The sequence below is a fragment of the Protopterus annectens genome, chromosome 2.part1, assembly GCF_019279795.1.
Source record: "Protopterus annectens isolate FY-2018-M chromosome 2.part1, PAN1.0, whole genome shotgun sequence".
NCBI classification, from domain to species: Eukaryota; Metazoa; Chordata; order Ceratodontiformes; family Protopteridae; genus Protopterus; species Protopterus annectens.
The window spans coordinates 938,326,514-938,353,175 of NC_056729.1; the positions used below are offsets into that span (position 1 = coordinate 938,326,514).

The 26,662-nt window shown below is 39.8% G+C and overlaps 1 protein-coding gene across 5 annotated transcripts in view; it reads right to left on the minus strand.

The window, feature by feature from the left end:
• Nucleotides 1-26,662, minus strand: part of PALLD (palladin, cytoskeletal associated protein) — a 2,901,248-nt gene that overhangs the window by 268,318 nt on the left and 2,606,268 nt on the right. For all 5 annotated transcript variants that reach the window (XM_044062575.1, XM_044062576.1, XM_044062578.1 and 2 more), the window contains one exon: nucleotides 25,312-25,447. In XM_044062575.1, the coding sequence (XP_043918510.1) occupies nucleotides 25,312-25,447 (136 nt within the window). The remainder of the gene's footprint in view (nucleotides 1-25,311; nucleotides 25,448-26,662) is intronic.

Sequence of the window (26,662 nt, forward strand, 5' to 3'; positions counted from 1 at the left end):
ACAATATCCTTACTGCTTTTAGATCTATTACCATGCCATCTTCCATGAGTCAAATGCTAGAAACATTTATACAGGAGCACCTGTTACGTATGTTTATAAATAACAATTTGTTATCACTTACACATGATTTTACCTGGATTCAGCACTGAAACTGCTCTTTCAACCTTATTAATTACTATTAAATGTAGCAATAACAAGGTTCTTTCCACTGCTGCTATTCTCTTAGACTTATCTTAGTATATATATTATATTATATTACATTATACATATTATATTACACATATTATACATGTCTATTATATTATTAGTCTTTGACACTGTCTCTAATGGTCTCCTTTTACAAAGGTTGGATAGTACAGACATGGCACACATATGATTTAGGACTTATCCATCAAATTAAAAACAAGCAGTAAAATGGTCCCAAGCAGTTTCTATTTTTCTGCCAATAATATAGGGGTTCGATAAGGTTCAGTACCTTTGTAAACGACTTGCATGCCAGAATTCCTCACTACAACAGTTCGATAGCTCCACTGTTATCAGTACTGATAAGTCTTATAGTCAGTTTCAGCATTGCACACACCAACTCTCAAAGCCTAGAACATTTGCTTATAGACTCAAACGTTTCATTACATGCCAAGAAAACTAAACTTGTCATATGTGGCTCCTGTGTAATCTCAGTTACGTCAGAAAATAACACACCTATTGAACAAACTTTTAGTTATATTTAGAGATCATAAATTATTCTTCCAGAATCATATTAATTATGTAATGTTAAAAAACTCACAAAACGTTAGGTGTGTTATACATATCAAAACCCTACCTAAAAGAAACAGCACAGTTAAATACAGTACAGACTCTGTTACTATTACATTGCTTTATCCATCCTCTATCCATACTAATATTTCAAGAACTCACCTACATAAGCTAGAACAAAGATGTAATAAAGCCGCAAAATACTCTGCCAATGTCCCCAACAAAACACATCATTATAAAGTACTTCATAAAATTAATTGGCTAGAGTTAAAACACTTTTTAACATTTGACTAGTTAAAAAACAACACAGCATTGTATATAAACCCCAAAAATACCCACCCATCTTTAACATCCTTCCAAAATATATGCCTTGCCGTGATCTAAGATCTTGGATCCAAAACCTCCAAGACATTGTAAAATCAAACCAGTACTTTGATGACTCTTTATACTTGGTTCATGTAGCCTGGCTATTGAATTCTGCCCTCCCATATCTTAGACATGACGGTAAACATGAGACATTCCTGCACAATCTAAAAACCTTACTAACTTCCCCTTGGACCCGTCCTTGTATGGAAGTTCATCTCCAACCATCCTATCTCAGCTCTTTATCCATCCTAGTTTCCTTCTCTTGTCCTCTACATTCTTAACCTTACATTTAACTGGGGTCACATACTGTTTGTATATTTATTTGTAACCTTCATTACTGATGCTTTCTATTTATGTACATATGTATTTTTGAATTGTTTTGTGTATGCATTCAAGAATGTCCATGTACAGTTGATTTTTTTTTGTTACCTCTGTTGTATAAGCTTTTCTCCCGGGGCCACTATTGATCATGGGCTTTTAGCTCAGTCAGATTACTCTTTTGCAACAAATGGAACTATGTAAGGAAATAAATAAATAAACTTACAGCCTATAGCCCCTTTTTAAATAATTTGAGCTCAAATGTATCTCCTTACTAAGGTTTCCTTTTAGACTACTACGGCATAAATGAACAATTTTACCTTTTGCAAAGATAAACAGCAACATCATTAGGTTTTCATTGGCCCAGAAGTGAATATTGTATAAATTTAATTTGCAGAAATTTACTTGCTGGAGATAGATTCACCATGTTTCCAAGCTTTAAGTCATCACCATACAGGGTTGTTAGATTTCTGAAGGGTCAGGTAGGGACAAAAAAAAATGGTCTTTCATGCTAACTGAAGACCAAAAAAAAAAAAAAAAAAGATTTTTCGTTCCTGTTGAACAGCAGGCAGTTCTGCATTAAGCAGAAGTGGCTCCATGTTGTGAGTTTTGATTGGGCTGTATGCTGGTATACGAGCTAATCAAATATTTGCACAGCAGAGCCTCTTCTGTTCAATACGGAACAGCCTGCTGTTCTGCATTGAACAGAAGTGACTCAGCTTTGCGATTTATGATTGGCCTGTATGCCAGTATGTGAGCCAATCAAAAATCGCATAGTGGAGCCTCTTCTGTTCAATGCGGAACAGATTGCTGTTCTGCATTGAACAGAAGTGGCTCCGCTTTGCGATTTATGATTGGCTCATATACCGGCATATGGGCCAATCATAAATTGCAAAGCTGAGGCTATTTAGCTGGGATTTTAACTGGCAGTGCAGGATTCAGGATTGGGCTTCTGATCCAGGGACAGTCCTGCTCAAGTATGGATGTCTGGCAACCCTGCCACCATATTTAATTTGCCCTACATCAGAATAAAGCTGCATGTTATACAGATATAAATGAATGACTGCTGATCCCAAAAAAGGTCACGAGACACTGATTGCTCATAATGTTATTATACTTAATGCAAAAGATCTAGCAGTAAATACTATTTGAGTACTTGCAGAGTAATTTAATAATTCTGTAAATCAAAAGCTATAGTCCTATTCACATCTTGTACAGCTTTTAAGGGTCTTAATGACCAGGTCATAAAACAAGTTAACATTTATAATAATGGACTTAAAAGCATGCTAATTACAATTTTGATGACCTAATTTTAAGAAATATAAATTACAATGATTCACAACTGTAGTGATGTTGTGTAGAAGGCTAATTGGTCTGCAGTTTTATATCAGATTTAACTTGCCTTTTCCCTTATAATTAGGAAGACCTTTTCGAGACAAACAGCGACTTGTGCTGCCAACTGAGCTTTACTGAAAATGGCATGCAAGTAATCATATAAACGTGCAGATAAATCTGTAATGTCCTTGTTCATAAAGCCATTTGGATATGTTGCTTTATGTACTTTCAGTTTGCTAATATGATGAATTATTCTGTCATTACTAATGATAGGTATGAGAAACAAATATCCGTTTTCATTATAATTATTTCTGATATATTCCTGAGATTGTCTAAATCTAAATATTTTTGCAAAACCATAGCATAGTTCCTGGAGGAGTTAATAGCTGGTTGTCATTTATTAATCTGACGCAAACTGATAACCTTTACTTCTTGCTTGCTTTACGTATTTAAAAAGGATTGTCATTTTTGATATGTTCTATTAAGTATTTTTTTCTATTTAAAGTTATTTTGCCATATTTCTTGAAATATGTTATGCCTGATTAAATTAAATTTAGAATTGGTTGATCCTAGCTGAAACACTTTCAGGTGAGTCCTGTGCTGAAGTGCTCTTTCATCGTATTACCTTTACACGATGTTACAGTGTGAAATTAAAAGATTCACCTGCGTGCATCTCAGAAAATAGGCTAAGTTCTTGTTTTGTATGTCATTAGTTATAATGTTATACTACATTTAAAGTCTTGTTTTTGTTAACTAGTTGCAAGTAGAAAGTACAGTTGTGTACCTACCATAAATGTAGATGTTCGAGTGTATTCACTGTTGCAGTCATTACTCTTGGGTTATCCTGCTGGCAGGCTACCCGCAGTCGGCCAGAATTCCAAAGTCTAGGTCCAGCGTCGGTTGCTGTCGCCTCTTCCCTGATGTCAGTGCGCCAGGGGTATAAAAGATGCAGCCGACGCCATTTTCTTCAGTTTTTCTTGCCCCAGATGTCAGGTGCCCCTAAAATGGTAGGCTAAAAATATTATGCCAATAATTAAGCATGCAGTAAAATAAACATTTCCTTCATCTACAAGCAAATACACCACATAGGTTGTATAAGATAGAGAAGTATAGGTAAGTCTGAGCAAAGAAAAGGGGGATGGAGGGTGGGTAACCTGGACTGCAACAGTGAATACACTCGAACATCTACATTTATGGTAGGTACACAACTGTACTATGTTCATCGTGTTTCACTGTTGCAGTCATTACTCTTGGGTTGAATCCCAAAGCTAAGGCTGGGTGGCTGGGCCTAAATAGGATTAGGAGAGGCTATAAGGCCTTGTAGAACTGCAGTGGCGAAGCCTGCTCTGGATTTAGAGTAGAGAGGTATATTGTAGTGCTTTGTAAAAGTGTGCACTGAACTCCAAGTTGCAGCCTCTAAAATGTCTTTGGTTGGTACTCCTCTGAGAAAGGCTGCTGAAGTGGCTGCTGCCCTGGTAGAATGAGGCCTAATGCCATTGGGCACTGATTTGCCATGTTGTGAGTAACAGAAATGAATGCAGTGGCCTATCCATTTTGAAATAGCCTGTTTTGAGATAGGCTTTCCTTGAGATCCTGCAGCATATGCCACTAAAAGTTGATCAGTTTTTCTAAGTTTTTCTGAAAGCTTTGTCTGTGTATGTCCAAGGAATGCAGAAGTCTCTCACCCTTATTCTGTGGGTTTGGATACAAGGTAGGCAAATGAATGGTTTGGTTAAGGGCCACACTGGACAATACCTTAGGCATAAATGTTGGGTTTGTCCCTCTTTGGATGGAAAATGATGAAAGGTTTCACAGCCATGAGTGTCTGTAACTCTGAAACTCATCTTGCAGAGGTTATTGCTAGGAGCAGAGCTGTTTTCCAAAATAAAAACTTTATATCAGCTGTATTGGCTGGCTCAAAAGGCGGCAGTGTGAGTTTTTCCAAGACATAATTGAGGTCCCATGCAGGTATTGGGGCTCTCCTTGGAGGTCTTATGTTTTTGGCCCCTCTGAGGTACTGCCTTAGCAATGGATGTGAAAAAATAGGAGGTACCGTATTGTAATGAGCTGAAATGGCAGAGGCATGAATTTTAATTGATGAAAAGGATAGGCCTTTGTCCAGCATCTCAGTTAGGTATTGTAAAATCTGAGAAATGTTTGGTACCAATGTGTCAATTCCTTGTGCCTGGTTCCAAGCACAGAATCTTTTCCATTTTTCTGCATAAGATTTTCTGGTACTGGGCCTTCTGGCCTCCAAAATACCATCCATCACTGCTTTAGAGAGAGGTGTGCTTTGAATGGCTACATTATCCGCCATGCTGCCAGATTTAGGGTCCTGAGTTGGCTGTGCAGAATCTGATTGTTTCGCTGGGTCAGTAAGTGAGGAATTAGAGGCAATGTCCAGGCTGGGCCTTGAGACAAGCTTTTTAGGATAGGGTACCAGTGCTGGCGTGGCCAGTCTGGGGCAATCAGAATCATTCTTGGCTTCTCTTGTCTGACCTTTAGGAGTACCTTGGGGAGGAGAGGCAGAGGAGGAAAGGCATATACTGTTAGACTTTTCCAGCTGAATGACAGAGCATCCACTTTCCATGCTTGCTTGTGATAAGTCCTTGTGCAGAATTTCTGTAGTTGGCAGTTGTGAGGGGGGCAAATAGATCTATGTCTGGGCATCCCCATTCCTTTGTTATCATGCTGAAGACTTGTGGATGCAGTTTCCACTCGTGGGGATCCGTAAGGTTTCTGCTTAGTTCGTCTGCCAGAGTATTGTTCTTTCCTGGCACGAATTGTGCTTGCAGGTGTACTTGATAAGTCAATGCTGTGTTCCACAAAGTCATGGCTTGTCTGCAGAGGGGGTAGGAATGTGTGCCTCCCTGCTTGTTTATGTACCACATGACTGTAGTATTGTCCACCTTATCAGTAGTTGTCCTGGATGGAGTAGATCCTTGAAAGCTGTCAGGGCATTCTGAACAGCTAGCATCTCTTTTTGATTGATATGTATATGCATTTGGCTTGTGGACCATGTGCCCTGAATACATTTTCCTGCCATGTGTGCTCCCCAGGCATAATCTGATGCATCTGTTGTTATTGACTGCCTGGCTGTGAGTAGAGTGAATGGCTCTGAGGTAGCGGGTGTCAGGGGCTGCGAAAGCGCCTCACTGAGAACCGGCGAACCGGCGACTGGTTTAGCGGAAGCCTCGTCATCGGTTTTGGATCTCGGATGCCTGTCCTTCTCTTTTTCCTTGCGTTTTTAGAAACTCCGGTCATTGGCTGTTTTGATGGCATTATGTAATTGAATTTTTGGCAAAAGTAATGATAAGCAAAATCAAAACGACGCTTAATAGTGCGTTTGTTGAATCTAGCACAAAACTGACAGCTAGCAGCGTTATGATCAGGGTCTAGGCAAGGAATACAGTAAGAATGATAATCCTTATGAGGTATTTGCTTCCCACAAAAAATACAATTGTTAACTTTTTCTGATATCGGTCTGGAGCAAGAAAAAAGTTTCCCTAACGGGGTACTTAGCTTTAATGAAGACTTTGGATCTGAAATTCGTCTGTGAAAATCTCAGGAGTCGGCTGACCGGCACTTGCGAACTGCTTTTGCTTCGGGCACCACGCAGCAAGAAAGACTGAAGAAAATGGCGTCGGCTGCATCTTTTATACCCCTGTCACACTCACGTCAGGGAAGAGGCGACAGCAACTGACGCCGGACCTAGACTTTGGAATTCTGGCCAACTGCGGGTAGCCTGCCAGCAGGATAACCCAAGAGTAATGACTGCAACAGTGAAACATGATGAACATCAGCAAACATGGTAACATGAATGGGAGGATAACTAAAAGGCATGAAGGGATAACATATACTAAGAGGTGAGGCTTTCACACAGCACTCCTTAGAAAACAGATTTGTAAAAGAGATGTCAAGAGCATATTCACCTTTGGCTGGGCACTACTATTGTATTTAGAAAATTACTTTTACCAAAACATTCAATTCCGTGTATCACACCATCTCAAAACTAGGAAATTTAAAATTCCCACTATGGTTTTAATCTTATTCTGATATTGCAGTGACATAAATTTTAGCAAGAATCCATGTCTACTTTAGCTTTTGAAGGAGACTGTCATAAATTTTGTGTTACAGTCACATTCTAGCAGCGACTACACACCACATCATGAAGATAGTCCATTTGAAAGCTATGCTTCAATGTCCAGTACCCATCATGTACCAAAGTGACAATTTCTCATGAAGCTTGGCAGCCCTTCTAACTACCAGATAATTGCATCCAATTGGCTGACTACACACCTTGATCCACCACAGTATCTTAACCTCAGCCAGGATCAACACTTTGAGGTTTAGAGGGTATTTACTTCAGGGAAACTACTTAATAAATAATCAAATCCTGGCTGGTCATCTACCTTCAAGTAATACCCCCAGTGCTTTCCTTACCTGGAGGCATTTTCACAGGTACCACATCCCCTCTAAACCAGAAGGCAGAGCATTTGAGGAAACTAGAGGTTATGGAGATGAAGTGCTTGAGATGGATGGCAGCATGCACACTGTGGAACAGATGAAGAAACAAGGACATTAGAGCAGATGTCCAAGTAGCTCCAGTTGCAGAGCATGTCAAACAGAACTGGTTATTGTGGTTCAGGCACATTTGTACAAAAACAGAAGATAAACTGGAGAACATGATTTGGGAGGGACAGGAAGAAGGTAAGAAACAACAAGGGCATCCAGGAAAGAGATGGATGAATTGTATGAGAAAAGACCTACAAAAGCCAGGCATGACTGTTGGGGATGGTTGTAGAATAGCACGGAACTGAGAGAGGTGACAATAGTGATGTTACACCCTGACCCTATGTAAAAAAATGGGAAAAAGGTGCTTGATGATGATAATGCTGAGATGTTATTTAACTCTTTCACTCCACTGGCACTCTGGAGGTTTGCAGTCTAACTTCCAAGGACTGAATCTTGAGCTTTTTGGCAAAATCAGTTTATGTCCTCAAATTTAAAACAAAAACATATTTTGAATCTATAAGTGTTACTAAAGAAATGTAAATGATAAACTGTTAAGTGCAAACAAATCTTTAGAGTAACAGTGTTTATTAGATGCTCAATCTTAAATCGGATTTCATAAATCATAATAAACACAGTAACTATTAATTGTGTAGTATTTTGTGAACAGCTTACAATGCTCAGTAACACTTGCGCTGCACATGTACTATCAACAGCATGTTGTTTGTCCATCTTTGAGCTTTCACATGAGGCTATGCAGTTCTGTCTGTGTTACTTAGTTGTTAAAATATTTAGAAAAATAGTAAAGATGTGCAGCAGGTAAAGGTGATAAAGGATAATGAGGGAAATGTACTCACAAGCGAGGAGAGTGTGTTGAGCAGATGGAAAGAGTACTTTGAGGGGTTGATGAATGAAGAGAATGAGAGGGAAAGAAGGGTGGATGATGTGTCGATAGTGAATCATGAAGTAAGGAGGAAGCTATGAAGAGGATGAAGAACGGAAAGGCTGTTGGTCCAGATGACATACCTGTGAAAGCATGGAGGTGTTTAGCTGAAATGGCAGTGGAGTTTTTAACTAGATTGTTTAATGAAATCTTGGAAAGTGAGAGGATGCCTGAGAAATGGAGAAAACGTGTTTTGGTACTGATTTTTAAGAATAAGGGTGATGTGCAAAGCTGTAGTAACTACAGAGGGATTAAACTGATCAGTCACAGCATGAAGTTATGGGAAAGAGTAGTGGAAGCTAGGTTAAGAAGGGAAGTGATGATTAGTGATCAGCAGTATGGCTTCATGCCAGGAAAGAGCTCTACAGATGCAATGTTTTCTCTGAGAGTGTTGATGGAGAAGTACAGAGAAGGTCAGAAGGAGTTGCATTGTGTCTTTGTGGATTTAGAGAAAGCATCTGACAGGGTGCCTAGAGAGGAGTTGTGGTATTGTATGAGGAAGTTGGGAGTATCAGAGAAGCATGTAAGAGTGGTACAGGATATGTACGAGGGTAGTGTGACAGCGGTGAGGTCTGCAGTGGGAGTGAAGGATGCATTTAAGGTGGAGGTAGGATTACATCAAGGATCAGCTCTGAGCCCTTTCTTATTTTCAGTGGTGATGGACAGATCAGACAGGAGTCCCCGTGGACTATGATGTTTGCAGATGACATTGTGATCTGTAGTGAGAGTAGGGAACAGGTGGAGGAGACCCTGGAGAGGTGGAGATATGCTCTAGAGAGAAGAGGAATGAAGGTCAGCAGGACTAAGACAGAATATATGTGTGTGAATGAGAGGGAGGATAGAGGAATGGTGAGGATGCAGGGAGTTGAGGTGGCAAAGGTGGATGAGTTTAAGTACTTGGGATCACAGTTCAGAGTAATGGTGAGTGTGGAAGAGAGATGAAGAAGAGAGTACAGGCAGGATGGAGTGGGTGGAGAAGAGTGTCAGGCGTGATTTGTGACAGATGAGTACCAGTAAGCATGAAAGGGAAGTTCTACAAGAGGGTAGTGAGACCAGCTATGTTATATGGGTTGGAGACAGTGGCATTGACAAAAAGGCAGGAGTCAGAGCTTGACGTGGAAGAGTTGAAGATTTTAAGATTTGCAATGAGTGTGACGAGGATGGACAGGATTAGGAATAAGTATATTAGAGGCTCAGCCCAGGTTGGAAGGTTTGGAGACAAAGCCAGAGAAGCAAGATGGCTCGGTGTCTGTTGTTCTAGAAGTGTGTTGGCTCTGGTTTGGGCACTTGGGCTTCGGGCCAGTTGTTTTGCACTGGGAGGGTTCGTGGTCTGCACTCTTGTGGGAGGAGAGACTGGACTCTGCCCTTCTGGGCTGGGAGTTTCTGGTTGAAGGTTTGTAGTGCCTGGGTATTTGGACTGTGTCTTGCTGAGGTTGGTACACCTTGTTTGCTGTGGCGTGGACTGGATCCGGGCCTGCTGAGTCAGGCTTTGTTTGTATGCTTGTTATTTCCCTGGAACGCTAATTCTACCTGGGATGCGGCTTCTCGGTGCTTCTGTGGATCCCTGGTGGTGTCTGCATTGCTTGCTGTACTTGTTTCCTTGCTTCGCTTGAGAGAAGGTTGCTGTTTGTCGTTTTTGCATTTGAGTTACCTGTAACACATTGCACTTGTTACCTGGCACTTGCTCACTAAAGCAATTATAAGTCAGCACTAAAAATTAAAAGCACTACACCCTCGCTCCCCATTGGCCCTTGTTTTCAATTATAAAGGAATTCCCAATATTATTCTAGCATGTCTAAAGGTCAGTTGTCAATCTCCTCTCCGGTCCAGCTGGTGAATAAGGGAATCTTGAGGCAATGTTACAACTGCCTCATGTACACAGACAACCCTCTCCTCCTCCCAACAAATTCCAACACATGTAAGAGATGCAACCATATAGCCAAACTGGAGGCTAAGCTCTCTCAACTCAGTACTGGCATAACCAGTCAGGAGGAGAAGGAAACCACACTCACTACAATTCCAGTCTCACATAGACCTACCACGACAGCAAACCAAACACATAATCACACAAAAACATACTCAGAGGCTCTAAATAAAGATCTGCCTAAGCAGCAGAGACCTCCAAAGCAGACACCCAAGCAACCGCTACCCCAAAACAAAACACGTGCAACACATATCTCACAAAGCCAGTGTGCCGAACAGTCACAGCCCTTAAGGCTAAACAACACACCTGATACACTTGTAATAGGTGACTATCGTCAGGCACACTGACGTCCCGCTCACCAGGCTGAACAAGGAGAAGGTCACGGTGAGCAGCCTGTCTGGCACTAGGATCCGACACATAACACAAGCACTCAGGTCACTCCAAGGCAAGTACAAATATGACTCAGTCATTGTCCGTGCTGGTGTGAATGACCTGAGACGTACCTCCCTGGACTACATGAAAAGAGACATAGAGGAGCTCTCTGAGCATGTAGCCCAGGCTGGTATGACCCTGACCTTGAGTAGCATCTTACCCTCACCAAGAATGATGCCACAATATGACAACAAGATGATCAATTTCAACAATTGGCTTAAGTATTGGTGTCATTCAAAGGGGATCCAATGCCTGTCAGCTTGGGATGATATGCACGACAAGCCACGATGCTTTGCTAGGGACGGCTTGCACCTGTCACCCCTGGGCTTTCGGATATTGGCAAAGGCTCTTGCTACCCCCATAGTGCCTTTTTTAGGCAAGGCTCAAAAGACAAACCCACCTCCATAGGTATCACAAGGGATAAGAAACTAAGAGTAATGCTACTCAACGCCAGAAGTCTAAACCTCATGATGCACGCACTCGAAACTCTCCTTAGCATGGAGAACATCGATATATGTGCAGTAACAGAAACCTGGTTCAGGACTACCGAGAGCACTCCAGCACTACCAGGTTATACCTCATACCATGCTTTTCGGCCCCAAAACTTGGACCGAACCACAAAAGGAGGGGGAGTATCGATATTCATCAAAGATACCCACACCTCCAGGTTGGTGGCAAAGCACGAAGCATCAGAGACTATCCATGTGCAACTAACAGTGGGTAAAACTGCCTTCCAGTTTATAGCCTGCTACAGACCACCCTCCCAAACCCAGGAAACCCACTCGGCCTTCCTGAGAACACTGGAAAATATGAAGGTCTCTCCGAACACCATTATATTGGGCGACTTCAACTACCCAAACATAGATTGGGAGCATTACTCTAGCTCCAACACCCTTGCCCAAAGGTTCCTAGAATTCATAAACTCAAATGCTATGGAACAACTTGTTACCACTCCCACAAGAGGGGAAAACATACTGGACCTGATCATCACCAACATGGGGACTCTATGCTCCAGACCAGAAGTGTATCCCTCACTGGTAAGATCAGACCATAAACTGATCTCACTGGATATTCACATCCCGACCCCACCCCCTGCCCAGAAAACCACAGTGAAAAACTTCTCTAAAGCAAATTTCACACTCCTCAAAACTGAGGTGGAATCCTTCAAAGCCCCCGGGCCTGTGGAAAATATGGCCCAGACCGCAGAATCCTTTATAAATGCATTCTATGAACACCTTCAGGAATGCATGGATCATGCAATCCCAAATAAAACCAAGACCCAATCCTCCAAAGGCAGACGACCTGTCTGGTGGACCCCAGCCATAAACAAACTATACAATAGAAGGAAGAAGCTACTACATGATAGAGCAAAATCCCAAAAAGGGAAGGCATCTCTGATCAGTATTAGCAAAAAACTAAGGGCACTCATAAAATCATCAAAGGCCAGCTTCGAGAGAAAAATTGCCCAGGACACTAAGGATAACCACAAGGCTTTCTTTAGTTATGTTAGGAACCTGGGTGGGAATTCCCACATATGCTCAGAATTAGTCCAAAATGACAAAAAATACACCGATCCCACAGATATTGCCAACATCCTAGCTGACAGGTTCAGCGCAAACTTCTCCCCCCCCCACCAAAAAGGCAAATATCTATCCCAGCAGAGTGCTGCCCCCCCTGACATCTCAGATGCTCAGGTGGGAGCCGCCCTCTCCAAAGCAAAAAACACAACATCAATGGGACCAGACGGTGTCCCAGGCAAGAAGAGCTAAACCCAAACATAAAACTACTGTTCAATCTCAGCCTTACTACAGGATATGTACCCAAAGAGTGGCATACAGCAACAGTGGTCCCTCTCCACAAAGGTGGTGCCTCAACGGACCCTGGAAACTATCACCCCATAAGCCTGACTAGCTTGGTCTGCAAAGCTATGGAAAGGATCATCATGGACCTCATAAATAAAGATATTGGGGACCTACAGACACTGGATCCTACCCAGTTCGGCTTTGTTAAGGGCAGATCCTGCCTCTTAAACCTGGTTGACTTCTTTGAAACAGTCACCAAGGCCATTGATGAAGGGAAGGTGGTCCACACAGCCTATCTGGACCTCGCAAAAGCCTTCGATACAATACCCCACTCGGGCATTATAGATAAGCTCACCAGCTTAAATATAAACCCCTATGTCACTAGATGGGTTGCAAACTGGCTCAAGGACAGAACCCACATTGTTAGAATTGCTGGAGCCATGTCAGACTCCAAACCAGTTACAAGTGGTGTCCCACAAGGCTCAGTCCTGGGACCTCTCTTGTTTGGTATATATTTCTCGGAGGTACAGGCCAACACGGAAGGACTGTGGCTGACCAAGTTTGCAGATGACTGCAAACTGGCCATAATCGACTCTCCAGCTGACACAAGCATCCTCCAAAAGGGCCTCATAGAAACAGACAACTGGTGCCAGAGCCATGGCCTCAAGCTAAACGCCAAAAGTGTATAGTCATCCCCTTTGGCAAAAACAAAGTGCCCACAAATTACCACATAGGTGGTAATCCATTAAGTACAGAAGAAGTAATTAGGGACCTGGGGACCCAAGTTGATAGCAATCTCTCATTTGACAACCACGTGGCCAAAGTGGTTAGAAAAACATTTTATATAGCCCACCTAATCATGAAGGGATTCACATCTAGATTAGGGGAGGTCATCGTGCCTCTTTACTCATCCCTCATCAGGCCCATAATAGAATACAATGCCCCTTTTGGGATGTACCTTACCAAACACCTGCAGCAACTGGAAAGACCCCAAAAGTACCTCACCAAGAGGATCAAAGGGCTCAAACAGATGCCATATGCTGCCCGGTTAAAGAAACTCCAGCTCTACTCAGTGGCATACCGCCTGCTCAGAGGTGACCTGTGCCTGACGTATAAGGCCATGTCCAACCCGGAATTAAGGGACATGCTGCACCTCAAAAAATCCAAATCCCATCGAGCTACATGCTCGAGAGACTTGGACCTCAGCACTGAAATAAATAGGACATGCTGGAGGGACAGATTCATAACCCAGAGGCTCCCTTCACTCTGGAATAAAATCCCAGTCCAGGTTAGGCAGAGTCCCTCATTGACTCTCTTCAAGAGGAATCTTGATGAGTGGATGGGAGATCGTAGGTTTACCCCGGGTATCACTTCTGTGTCACTGTTAGACAGAGGCACAGTATACTAACCTCGAAAAAGGGCATAGCAAAATTAATTTAAAATGGGTGGCGAAAGCCAAACATACTCTGGCTAGGCTTATAAATGCCCTAGGGCAGATAGCCTAGTATGAACCTATGAACCTATAAGATTACGTTGGTTTGGACATGTGCTGAGGAGGGATGCAAAGTATATTGGGAAAAAGATGCTAAGGATGAAGTTGTCAGGTAACAGGAAAAGAGGGAGACCTAAGATAAGGTTTATGGATGTGGTGAGAGAGGACATGCAAGTGGTTGGTGTGATAGAGCAAGATGCAGAGGACAGGAAGAAATGGAAACAGTTGATCTGCTGTGGCGACCCCTAATGGGAGCTGCTGAAAGAAGAAGAAGAAGATGAACCTCTTGACAATATAAAGTTTTCTCATGCATGACAACCCCTAATGTGAGGACTGTAGTGACATCACAGATATTCTTTACTTTTCTTTCAAGGCTGCTAAGGTATGATTAGTACCGCAGGGAAATGCATAGTTATGCATAAGTTATTCATGTTGTCATGCCCCTTTATACACACACACACACACACACACACACACACACACACACACACACACACACACAGACACATATTGCCATACTTGATAATGCAAAACCAAATCCATTTCCCAGATTCTCATTTTTAGATAGTGGGAAAATGTTCTTAAAATAACTAAAAGAACTGACAAGAATGCTATGAATTATACAAACACTTTAATTTTCAACCCTAGTATCTTTTGATTTTTAAAATTTATGGAAGTTTAACATCAAATATCATAGATGTTATTGGTATGGGATTACAAACTGCATAACATAATATAAGATGTTATGTTTGGACTGCATCAGCAAAGAATGTACATAACTCAAATGGTAGCTGTAGATCAATGTGTGTGTATGTACCTTTAAGAAACTATCCAAGGGCTTGCATAAGTGTATAAATAATGAGCACATGCAAGACTGACTGCCATTTTATAGTAAGCTGTTGAGATGTAAGCATGTAAGTATATAAGGTCTGTTTATTAACCAGTTTGTTTGTATTTTATGATGCTGCTATCAATCCTGATGTGTTTCTATGTAATAAAGCTTCTAAACGAACTACCCCACCTGTCCGCCATCTATGTTAGAGAGAGACAAGCGACATGGTGTCAGAAGAGGCATGTCTAAAAAGAACATGGGGTTAGAATGGAAGCCAGATTTTTCAATTTAAGTCTGAGAGACATGCGATTGGTATTTAGGAATATACAGCAGTGAATCATCCCAACTGCACGTATAATTCGCAAAACAGGTCAGAAACAAATTTCATCTGTTAAAACTTACTCAAATAATTTCTTATTTGCAAAATATGAAACAAAGCACAGAGAACGCTCTAAATGATATTCAAATAAACTGACATGTTTGATTTTAATAAAAATATTAAAGTTACTACGGAAAATGTTTGAAATAAAGTCTAAATTGCATAAAACAAAATAAGAGGAAGCATCCACATTTTCACTAAGCATGTATTTTTTGTATTAAAAATATCTGAGTTATCTGAAGTGTATGAAGTGTTCGCATGTTTGTGAAGCATTACAGTAAAGTTATTTCGCAAGATACATCCATTTCAGAGCATATTTCGCAAAGTACAGTATTGTGAAGAGTTTATTGTGCATTTGAATGTTATTGCAAGTTGCTGTGTGTGGTTGTTCGTACATAATCACAAGGGCCATATTTTCAGTGTGTTTGTGCATACCTTGTTGGCATGGCAGATGGATTTCGAAAACCCACTGCATTTGTGTTTGACGATAATATTGCAGAGAACTGGAGAGTGTTTGAGCAAGAGTACGACATTTTCATACAGGCTGCATTTTATGATAAAGATGACCATACAAAAGCATTTATTCTATTCAATTTAGCTGAGTCAGAAGACATTGAAAGGGATCGTTCATTTGTGTATGCACCTCGCATCTTTGTAGGAGATGGGGAAAACTGTCATATTGTTCTACCGGCTGAGTAAAGGAAAGACCCTGAGTGCTTAAAACATAAATGTAGAGAAATGTGTAGCTCCCACATGAACATTACAATGGAAAGGCACTTATTTTATACAAGGGATCAAAGGCCTGGTGAAACGTTTGAAGCATATATAACAGCCTTGTTTATCAAAGCTAAAAAGTGCAGATTTGGTGATTTAAAGGATGAATTGATAAAAGACAGAGTTTTGTGTGGTATTAAGGATGATGCTGTAAGAAAGATTTTGCTTCATGACAGTGATTTAAGTTTGAATAAGGCCACTGAGATTTGTCAGATATATGAGCTCACAGAAAAGCACACAGACATGCTTACAAATAAGAGATGCATGCTTCCAGTAACGTCTAGAGCTCATATTGATAGTATGCATAATGCAGCACATGGTTAAAAGAAACAGGCCTAAGCATGTGGCAGCAAATGTAGTCCCTGCAGCACCCACTAGTAAACCCCAGAACTTTCCAGCAAGTTCCAGAATTCACACAGTCTCAGTGAAGCATAAGAGTGAGGCAGCAAACTCAAAGCATGGCCCCCACCCAGTTTCATTGCCAACTGTCATAATTGTGGAAGAAATCATGGATCTAAAAAGGAAAAATGTTTGGCTTTTGGTCACCAATGTCACAAATGCAATAAGTGGAATAATTTCAAGAGGGTTTTGTAAATCAAAAGGCACACGTTCTTTTGTTAAAAGGAAACATTTTAAGAAATGAGTTGATTGATTAGAAAGCCACAACCCTACTCTTTATGTTGATGGTGTGTCAGTGCTTAATGAAACAGTCAATGCAATAGATTTAAGGGTAGAAAATGAAGTATTTTGTACTGTTTGGATAAATGGAAAACCTATAGAGCTCAAAGTTGACAGAGGTTCCAAGTACAATGTTTCGTCAGCAGAAACATTTGCTAGAGTGTGTAATGGTGAAATGCTTGATTTGCAAAGTGCACGAAACCTGTTTCTTATGGTGGTGAAGAAATTCAGACTGAATGCTCAGTAGTACTTTCATGTTACTCTGCTGAGAGAAATTATGACTTGCTATTTTATGTAGTCAAAAGTCATGTCCAGTCATTATTAGGGTTCACAGATAGTTTGAAAATGGGACTGCTTTCATTTAATAAGGAAGTCCATCATGTTAGCCTAAAAACGCTACTCTAATTTCATCCAGTATATTTTCTCTACCTATGCTGATCTTTTTGAAGATAAACTAGAGAAGCTTCCAGTTGTGTACTCCATGAAGTTAGACCCAGATGTTAGTCCAGTTATCAGGCCAGCTTAGAAAGTTCCAATAACTATGCAGGACAGAGTCAAAGCCGACTTAGATAAAATGGTGGGACAAGCTGTGATTTGTCCAGTTGATGAACCTACTGAATGGGTATCTTCCATGGTGGTAGCTCATAAGAAAAGCTCAGATGACATCAGAATATGTATTGATCCACAAGATTTGAACAAAGCACTAAAACAACCTCATCATCCAATCTGCACAGTTGAAGAAGTCTCAGCTCTGATGCCAAATGCCACTGTTTTTTCTGTCTTGGTCGCAAAGAGTTTACTTTTTGGCAAATTTTGCTTGACAAGAAATCCTCCTTGCTCACTACTTTCATTAGTCCGTTTGGCAGGTATAGATTTTTGAGAATGCCATTTGGGATGAATTTTGCAAGTGAAGTCTTTCAATGTGCAATGCAGCAAAATTTTTATGGGTATCCTTGTGCTATTATGATAGATGACATACTAATAGGAGGTAATGGTAGAGCTGAGCATAACAGAAACCTCAGAAAAGTTCTGGAAAGTGCACGTCAAGTGAATCTTAAGCTCAATCCACAGAAATGCAAACTCAGGTTATAAGAGGTTACTTATGTTGGTCATTTATTTACCAGTACAGGTCTACGACCAGACCCTTCTAAGCAAACAATCATTCTCTAGATGCCAGCTACAGACAATGTTCAATCCCTGCAACATTTTCTTGGCATGGTTAACTATCTAGGCAAGTTCATTCCAGATTTGAGTCAACTTTCAACACTGATCAGAGAGCTGACGTGTAAAGATGTGTCCTGGTCTTGGTTAGAATAGCACCAAAGAGCATTTAATGTCCTGAAACAGAGAATTGTCCATTCACCATCTCTCAGATACTATGATGTTCACAAGCCAGTCACTCTTTCTTGTAATGCTTCCAGATTTGGTCTAGGTGCAGTCATTCTAAAAGAGGATCAACCTGTTGCCTATGCATCGAGAACTCTTACTCAAACTGAAATGCAGTATGCTCAGATTGAGAAACAGCTTTTGGCAATTGTGTTTGCATATTCAAAGTTCCAAGATTATGTTTATGTTAGATCTATCCAGATCGAAACAGACCACCGACTTCTAGTCACTATTTTGAGAAAGCCTATGCATACAGTTCCAGCCAGATTGCAATCTATGATTTTGAGATTGCAGAAGTATAATTTTTCTCTTTTCTACAAGAAAAGCAAACTTCTTTATCTTGATACATTGTCCAGATCACTCAGAAACACCAGTGAACAGCATGAGATGAGAGTCCTGATTTTGAAGTCATGGAAGTGAGAAATTTTTCTTCCACACGTCTCGATGAGCTGAGAGATCACACAGCCACAGATCCAGTTTTACAGAGGTTCAACCACTTCATCAATCAAGGATGGCCATCAAAGTAATCTAGTGCAACCTTATCTTCCATACAGAGATGAGATTTTGTCTGACAAAGGTATCGTTATGAAAGGTCCGAAAGTAATTATTCCCAAGTCCTTACAACAACAGTACATTACTATCTTGCATTGTGGTCACTCAGGGGCAGACTCTACCAAAAGAAGGGTGAAAGGTCTAGTATTTTGGCCTTCTGTGTCACAAGATATTGAGAGAGTACTTTCACTTTGTTTTGAGTGTAACAGTACTAAGTCACATCAATAGAAAGAACCACTTCAGCTAAACCAGATTCCTGGACTACATTGGTCGACAGTAGCCACCAACATTTTCGAATGGAATGGTCAACATTACTTGGTGTTAGTAGACTCTTATTCAAATTGCTTTGAGATTGACCAACTTCTTAACCTGGCATCCAGTACTGCCATTACTAAGATGAAGCATCATTTTGCAGTCCGTGGTAGTCTGCACAAAAATGGCTCACAGTATACAAGCCAGCAGTTCAAAAGATTTACAGAAGAGTGGGACATTACTCATGTCACATGTAGCCCAAAGTATCTGCAGTCAAATGGTTTGGCAGAACGTGCAGTTCAAAGTGCAAAACAGTTACTAGAGAAGTCAAAATGAGAAAATAGTGATGTTTTCCTGAATCTCTTGAATATCAGAAATATTCCTCATGATAAACATCTTGGTTCACCTGTCCAGAAACGTCTGTTGAGACAAACCAGAACTACATTACCAATCAGTAGTCAATTGTTGGTTCCATGTGTTAAGAACAAAAGGTCAGTGAAAACCAATCTGTTAAAGAAGAGTTTAACCCAGAAGTCCTACTATGTTAAAACCAGCAAACCCCTCAATCCATTATGAGAAGGAGAAGTAGTAAGGATGCAAACGTCCAAAGGTTATGATTGGACTGGAGTGGTGAAGAATATTTGCTCAGAGTCAAAACTGTACACTGTAGAATCACAAAAAGTAGAATTTAGGGGGAATTGGCAACATTTGATGCCAGTGTCTGAGCCTATACCAGAGCATATAGCCTGTGAGAAAGACTGTGCATCTCAGAGTGAGTTATCCAGTGTTGCAGTTCCAGAAGAACTTACAGAGAATATTCCTGTTCCTATGATGAATTCAGAAGTTCCTGATATGAAATGTTCACCAAAGACTGTCACTGTTGCTAAATCTAGTCCAGATTGTTATGTTACTACATCCGGTCGCATCTTCAGACCACATTATAGATACATGGCAACTTGGACATGAACATTGTGTTTGTTTCTAGTGTCTATAAAAATGCATGTCTAACTCCAATATTGTTTTTAGTAAGGACAATCTTTTTAAGAGGGAGGATGTAGATCAATGTGTGTGTATGTACATTTAGAAACTATTCAAGAGCTTGCTCAAGTGTATAAATACTGGGCACATGTGAGCCTGACTGACATTTTGTAATAAGCTGTTGAGGTGTAAGCATGTATGTATGTAAGGTCTGTCTGTTAATCAGTTTTTTATATTTTATGATGCTGCTATCCATCCTGATGTGTTTATATGTAGTAAAGCATCTAAACAAACTACCCCACCTGTTCGTCATCTATGTTAGAGAGGGACGAGTGACAGTAGCCAATTTGCATTTGATGCTGGAAGTTCAGATGACTGTGGGTTGTATGCCCCCACCAGGTGCTTGGATTAAATTTCCAGTACTGACACAGTGGTGCAGCATAAAGGGGATGATGTACTCCTACATAACCCATCCTTCAGATGATGTACTCCTACGTATACCATCCTTCAGATGATGTAGTCCTATGTATACCATCCTACAGATGATGTACTCCTATGTATACCATCCTTCAGATGATGTACTCCTTTGTATACCATCCTTCAGATGATGTCCACCTATGTATACCATCCTTCAGATGATGTACTCCTATGTATAACATCATTCAGATGATGTACTCCTATGTATACCATCCTTCAGATGATGTACTCCTATGTATACCATCTTTCACATGAGACATTAAACCAAGGACCCAAAAGATCCCAGAGCACTTACTGAAAACAGAAGATTAAGTCCTCATATGAATACCATCTCAGGTCTCACCTGAAAAGAGGCCACTGCTCTAGTGAGACTAACCCAATCAATAAAGCATAAGGAAAAGCAATAAAAAAATAATAATATTATGCAAAGTGTTTTGCAGGCCTGAAGTTGTCTAAAAAGAAATGTCAAATATGTGAAACTGTTAACAGATTTTCAGTACTTTAAATGATCGGAACTGGAAAATAACTTGTTGCCTAATGCAATAAATCCACTAGAAACACAAAACAATTCTCTCCTGATGTCCTCAATACTTTACTCTGTAACTGTGACTGGACCCCCTCCCAAAAAAACCCTCCCGCTTGATCAGGCTGTAGCATATTTTAACAAAACATTTCTACAACATCTAGACACTGTCGCTCCATTGCGTAAAATCAAGGTAAGAAGCTCTACAAACCCCTGGCTCAGTAAAGAAACCAAACAAATCCGCAAGTCCAGAGACACTGCCTGGCTTTACTATAAAAAAAAACAAAGAAACACAAAGCCTAACTAAGTACCAGAACTGCGCAACCATGCAAAAAAATGCATTAAGCTAGACAAAAAAATCCTACTACATGACATTACAAACTAAATACCAACACAATCCCCCAAAATTTTGGAAAAATGTAAAGCAGCTACTAAAACTCACTCAAAAGACTAACCCCAAACCAACCACCTCTGACACTAAAGTTCCCATCGAAACACAATTCAACTCCCACTTTGTGAACTCAATTATATCCTTAGTATCAAAGGACAGTTCCTACCTCATCCCCCGCCCCAATGCAAATAACACTAATACAAGCTTTACTCTCAAAACAGTTTCCACCACTTCAATCAAAAGCATGCTCTCCAAACTAAAAACCTCATCAACAGCAGCCGACCTACTCCCCAGCTATTTCTTGAAACTCACAGCAGATGCTATTGCTATCCCAATCTCCACTCTCATAAACGGATCAATTGTTGAAAATGATGTGCCCAAACTCTGGAAAATATCCTGTTACACCCATACATAAAGGTGGGACCTCCTCTGAACTTAATAACTGCAGACCCATTGCTTTACTCTCCCCCTGGCCAAAATCCTGGAAAAATGCATCCATACCCAGGTGCTAAAATATTTCCTAGACAGCAACATCCTGTCACCTACTCAGCATGGTTTCAGACCTGCCCATAATACCACTACAGCCCTCCTCTGCTTCACAGACACAGTAAACCATCTCAAAAATGAAGGCCTGCAGGTGTCAACTCTTTTTTTTTTGGATATATCCAAAGCATTTGACACAGTCTCCCACCAAATCCTGCTAAGAAAACTAAACCAATATCACCTATCAAATTCCACTCTTACCTGGTTCCAAAAGCTACTTAAATGACAGGTACCAAGCTGTGAAATGGGAAAATTCTCTCTCTCCTCAGCTGCCCATAACTATAGGAGTCCCACAGGATTCTATCTTAGGACCACTACTATTCACTATCTTCACAAATTACCTCCATACCTCCATACAGCATGCATCTATCATTCAGTATGCAGATGATACTACCTTAATCTGTGCTTCACAAAACATTCCCACCCGCCTGCAAACAACTCAGCTAGCATTCTCTGACATTGAAAACTACCTTACCAAAGTCCAACTTATCCCTAATCCAAAGAAAACTCAGCTTATGATTATAACCAATTCTAACAAAAACACTGATAATAGTCAATTCACTATCTACTCCACAAATACTACTCCAATCGCTCCAGTGGCACAGGCTAAGCTATTGGGAATAACCATAGACTCCCACCTAAAATTTGATAGTCATCTCAACTTAACTATTAAAAAAGTATATGCCAAACTGGGATCACTCTACCGTATCAAACATTTCTTACCAACAACACAAGATTAGCCATTGCTCGCTCCCAACTTCTATCCACCCTACTCTATGCATCTCCCATTCTGACTAATCTCAACAAAGCTGAACTAAGCAAAATGAAAGCCTGCTATAACAGAATTGCCCGCTTTGCTGCAAATTGCTCATATACAACTCATAACTGTACTGCTTTGAGACAGCTCCACTGGCTTGAACTGCCCAACCTCCTAACCTACAATCAGCTCTGCCTCTGTCATTCTATCTATTACCTCCCCAAAAAGTGTCCTGCCCTCAAAAACCTAGTACATCACTCAGCGAAAAGGCCTGTTAGATCATCAGACAAACTGCTACTAGAAGTCACCAACAGCTACAATAGCTTTGGAGACACACTATATAATAGTTCAGTGGCTAAAAAATGGAACTCTCTCCCCACTAGCATACATAACACATCATCCAAAGCCTTCTTTAAAGACCTCAAAAGGCAACATCTCAAGCAAAGTTGGCAATGCCATGATTGTTCCCCAGGCTAGTGAAAGCGGACAAGGTATACATACTAAACCTAGAGTACTTGATAATAGTTTTCACTCTTACTCACAAACACTGGCTAATGTACAATGTATGTACTGTACCTGTGTATTATGTATGTATTCTACCTATGTTCCAAATTTCAGCTGTACACTACAAATCTATTAATTACCTTTATTTTTAAATTAATATTTTTTTCTTTGTTCTCTCCACTGTAACTGTTGATGTGCTGCATACCACTGTAAAAAGATGTCTATTGTAATTTGTGTGTATACTGATCATGTCTTAATATCTAAATGTATCTGTAATTTTTCTATGTGGAAATTTTCTCCCTGGGCCTCTGCTGAAAAAGGGCCTTTTCGGCTTAGTCAGTCACCCCCGGTTAACAAACGTAAAATAAAATAAAATAAAATAAATAAAATGCATTTCTTCCCCCTACTTTCATTCCTACTTATTCTTTTCTTCTCATCTCTTGAAACTCTTAATGCTCATTTTAACTCACTGCAAAGCTATTTCTCTATGTCTACGTTTCATTTTTTTCTATTAGATTATTCCTAGCTTATCTTTCATATCACACTAGCCTTCCAAATTAAAGCTGAACAGAAATAAAGCTAAAGAAGTGAAAATTAAAATAGGGAGGAGTGTAAAACGTGTAGTGACAGCCTGCTGATACTTTTACTGCTACAAATCTGCAAGTTTGATCAGTTCCATAACATGAACCTGCATTCCTCCGGGGAGACTTGAGGTTGTATTTATAGTACAAGGGGAAATTTGACCAGGGCATCAGGGAACTTTCCTTACTCTTTACAACAGGTGCCACGGTTATCTTTTACATCCATCTGAGCTACCACAAAGGGAGGCAGATGTGGGCTCAGTTTAACATCTCATCTGAAGGACGGCACACTCAGGGCTGCAGCACCCCCCTTATGTTGCACTCCAATATCAGTAATCCATCTCCTGGTGTGGGAATTATGTGTGTCAAATCTTATGCCTCAAAGATGTGTGTGGTACCTGTTCCACCAATGACACTACCTGTGACTGTTTCTCTGGAGATAACTCTGCAAGCTCTGATTCTATCCAAATGGCCTTTCCTTACTGAGAGGAAATTTTCTTGAATTGTATGTTGTCCACTGAATAATGTAATAAATAAATAATGCCTCAACATTTCACCAAACATTTCATAAAGTTTTAACAACATTATATAAATCAACACAGTTCTGTATTTTTTTCAGAACATTAAGCCTTTGCTTTTTCGTGTCAGTACTTAAACAACTTTGAATAAAAGCATTGTTTTTGCATGGGGGCTTGGTCCATGCAAAAAACAATGCTTTTGTTTGTTTTATTGAAAGTTAGATTTTGCATGTGGTGAGGCGGTTTATCAGATCATGCCTGCAACTGTGTCTATTACATTGTTTTTGACCTTTTGCAGTCGACATTGGTTGTTTCAGATTATATGTGGCACAGATATTACATGTATAAATACCCAAAATGAAAAGTAAATTTTCAGCTTTCTTTCTCTGTTTACATTCTGCATTCATAATTTCATTTGGTCTTGTTATTTATTTATTTATTAGCATTTGTTTATTGGGATAGCTGACTGTCCGTTTTATGCAGAGGCTCGTGGAGAAAACTTCCAGTAGCAACATACAGGCATGAAAAAATATATAAAAAAGTTTGTACATTAATCTGATGCATTAACAAAATGAAATACATGCAACATAAATACACAGTATATACATATATATATATATATATATATATATATATATATATATATATATATATATATATATATATATAATATATATATATATATATATATGTATAGAGAGAGAGAGAGAGAATACAACATTATGATTCCTCAAGTGCAGGCAGAATATCTGCAATATTTGCAGACAATAACATTGAGATTACAACATTATATACAGGAGAACTGGACAGTAGATGTAAGCTGCTTAGAGAACATTTGGAAAAAGTAATGCAAGGTTGGGAGTAGAGACAGTAGTGATGTGGTAGGGGATAGTGATCAGAAACTGATAAAAGATGTAGAGAAAAGCAAGGGTTGGGTACTTAGAAAACTGAAATAAGAATGAGTACTTGGTGTAAAGTGGGAATAAAAGTTATTATCAGTATAAAGCAATAACCAGTTCACCTTGCTCATCTCTTCTTTTCTTATCCTTCCCATGAGCTGCATCATTCAGACTCGTTCTACTTTATGTAAATTATAATGTCTTTTGCAGGCTTCTGTTATCTGAAAGCATGATATATGTTTTGTAGGCAAACCTGCCTTACAGCATGTTTCCTGAGGATTACTTTGACATAAGCCATGTTTGCTGTTCAGGTCCAATGGTATTGCATGTCTGTCTTCAAAGCTATTTTTTAAACATTTACTATAACTGGGGATAACAATTAGTAGCTGATGGTTTTATCATTTAGTTACCTGGTTACCATTGTTTAGTAAGTCTTCTTTTAATCGCAGTTTTCTTTCCAGGTCCTGAATGACAGCATCCTTTGTCCCTTGAATCTCCTCGTCAGATGCAATCCTCATAGTTCTGCTGTTTTTTCTTGGGAATCCCCTTTTGTGGAAAAGACAGTACGTTATTGGTAAACAGCATTAAAGTTTAATTTGCAAACAACCTGGATATACATTCTTGAAATAGGTAACAGAATTCAGATTAAAGAGTCTTCTATAAGATACAAGTAACAAAACTGCACTAAAAGTTTTATGCAGTATAATATATCCTGCACAAGGATATGCTGATTGACTATTCATATGAGTCTACTTAAATTAAGCATCTCCCAGTTAGAAAACAGAGAGTTCTGATTGGATCACTGACCATAACTGAAATGGACTAAATGAACTAAAGAGATTAATTTGGGAGGTGAAGTTCTTGAATACATTTTGAGAATACATTAACAAATAGTTATGATCACTGATCCAATCATAATTATTTGAAGTACATGATGTTATAGCTATCTCAATGTAGTAAAAGTTATGGAAGTTATGGAAAACAGTATAGGTGTGTGAAGTATTTTACAGTTTTGAAATCTGTAAACCAACACCATTACAAAGGTAGCAGCCAGAATCCAAGTGCACTTCAGATGCACTAACAGTTTTAAAAGCTGTTAAACACTGTTAAACACTTATATCTAACATTTTGTGTGGCAGCTTGAAGTGTTTTAATGCTTTTAAAGCTGTAACTATTTCTTGGCACCATTTTATTAGATGCTGCATATGCCCTATTGTGACACTAGACCATACCTGCTCTGAAAGGTACATAGCAATACTTGTATTACATGGAGTTTGCTGATTATACTCTAAATTTCGAAAAAAGATGACCTTGTTATGCATCTTTCTGAGATCAAAGAGGTGCATTTCAGAGCTATGTCCTGCTCTCACAATAAAGCATGGATATCGCCTACCACAGAACAGAACTAACACTTTAAAAGCTATAAAACACTTTGTGATGACCCACAAAAAGGCAAAGTGATGGGTTTAACAGATTTAAGGCTTTTAGCCCATCAGATGTACACTTAGTTTCTCACCACTGTTGGTGTGGTAGGTCTAAGTGAAAGTTGTAAGAGACTTTTTGATCTTGAATTTTTTTCTCTGACTTGTATATGAGGACAGCTAAATCTCTTATTACAAAGAATTATGACTGATTCATGAATCATAACTATACGAAAATGCATTCTCAAATGGTTTCATGATATTCACCTCCTGCGTTTTGCTCTCAAAGGTTTTTCCACACAACCTCCCCTTTGTTTATCTGCTTTTTAAACATGGTGAT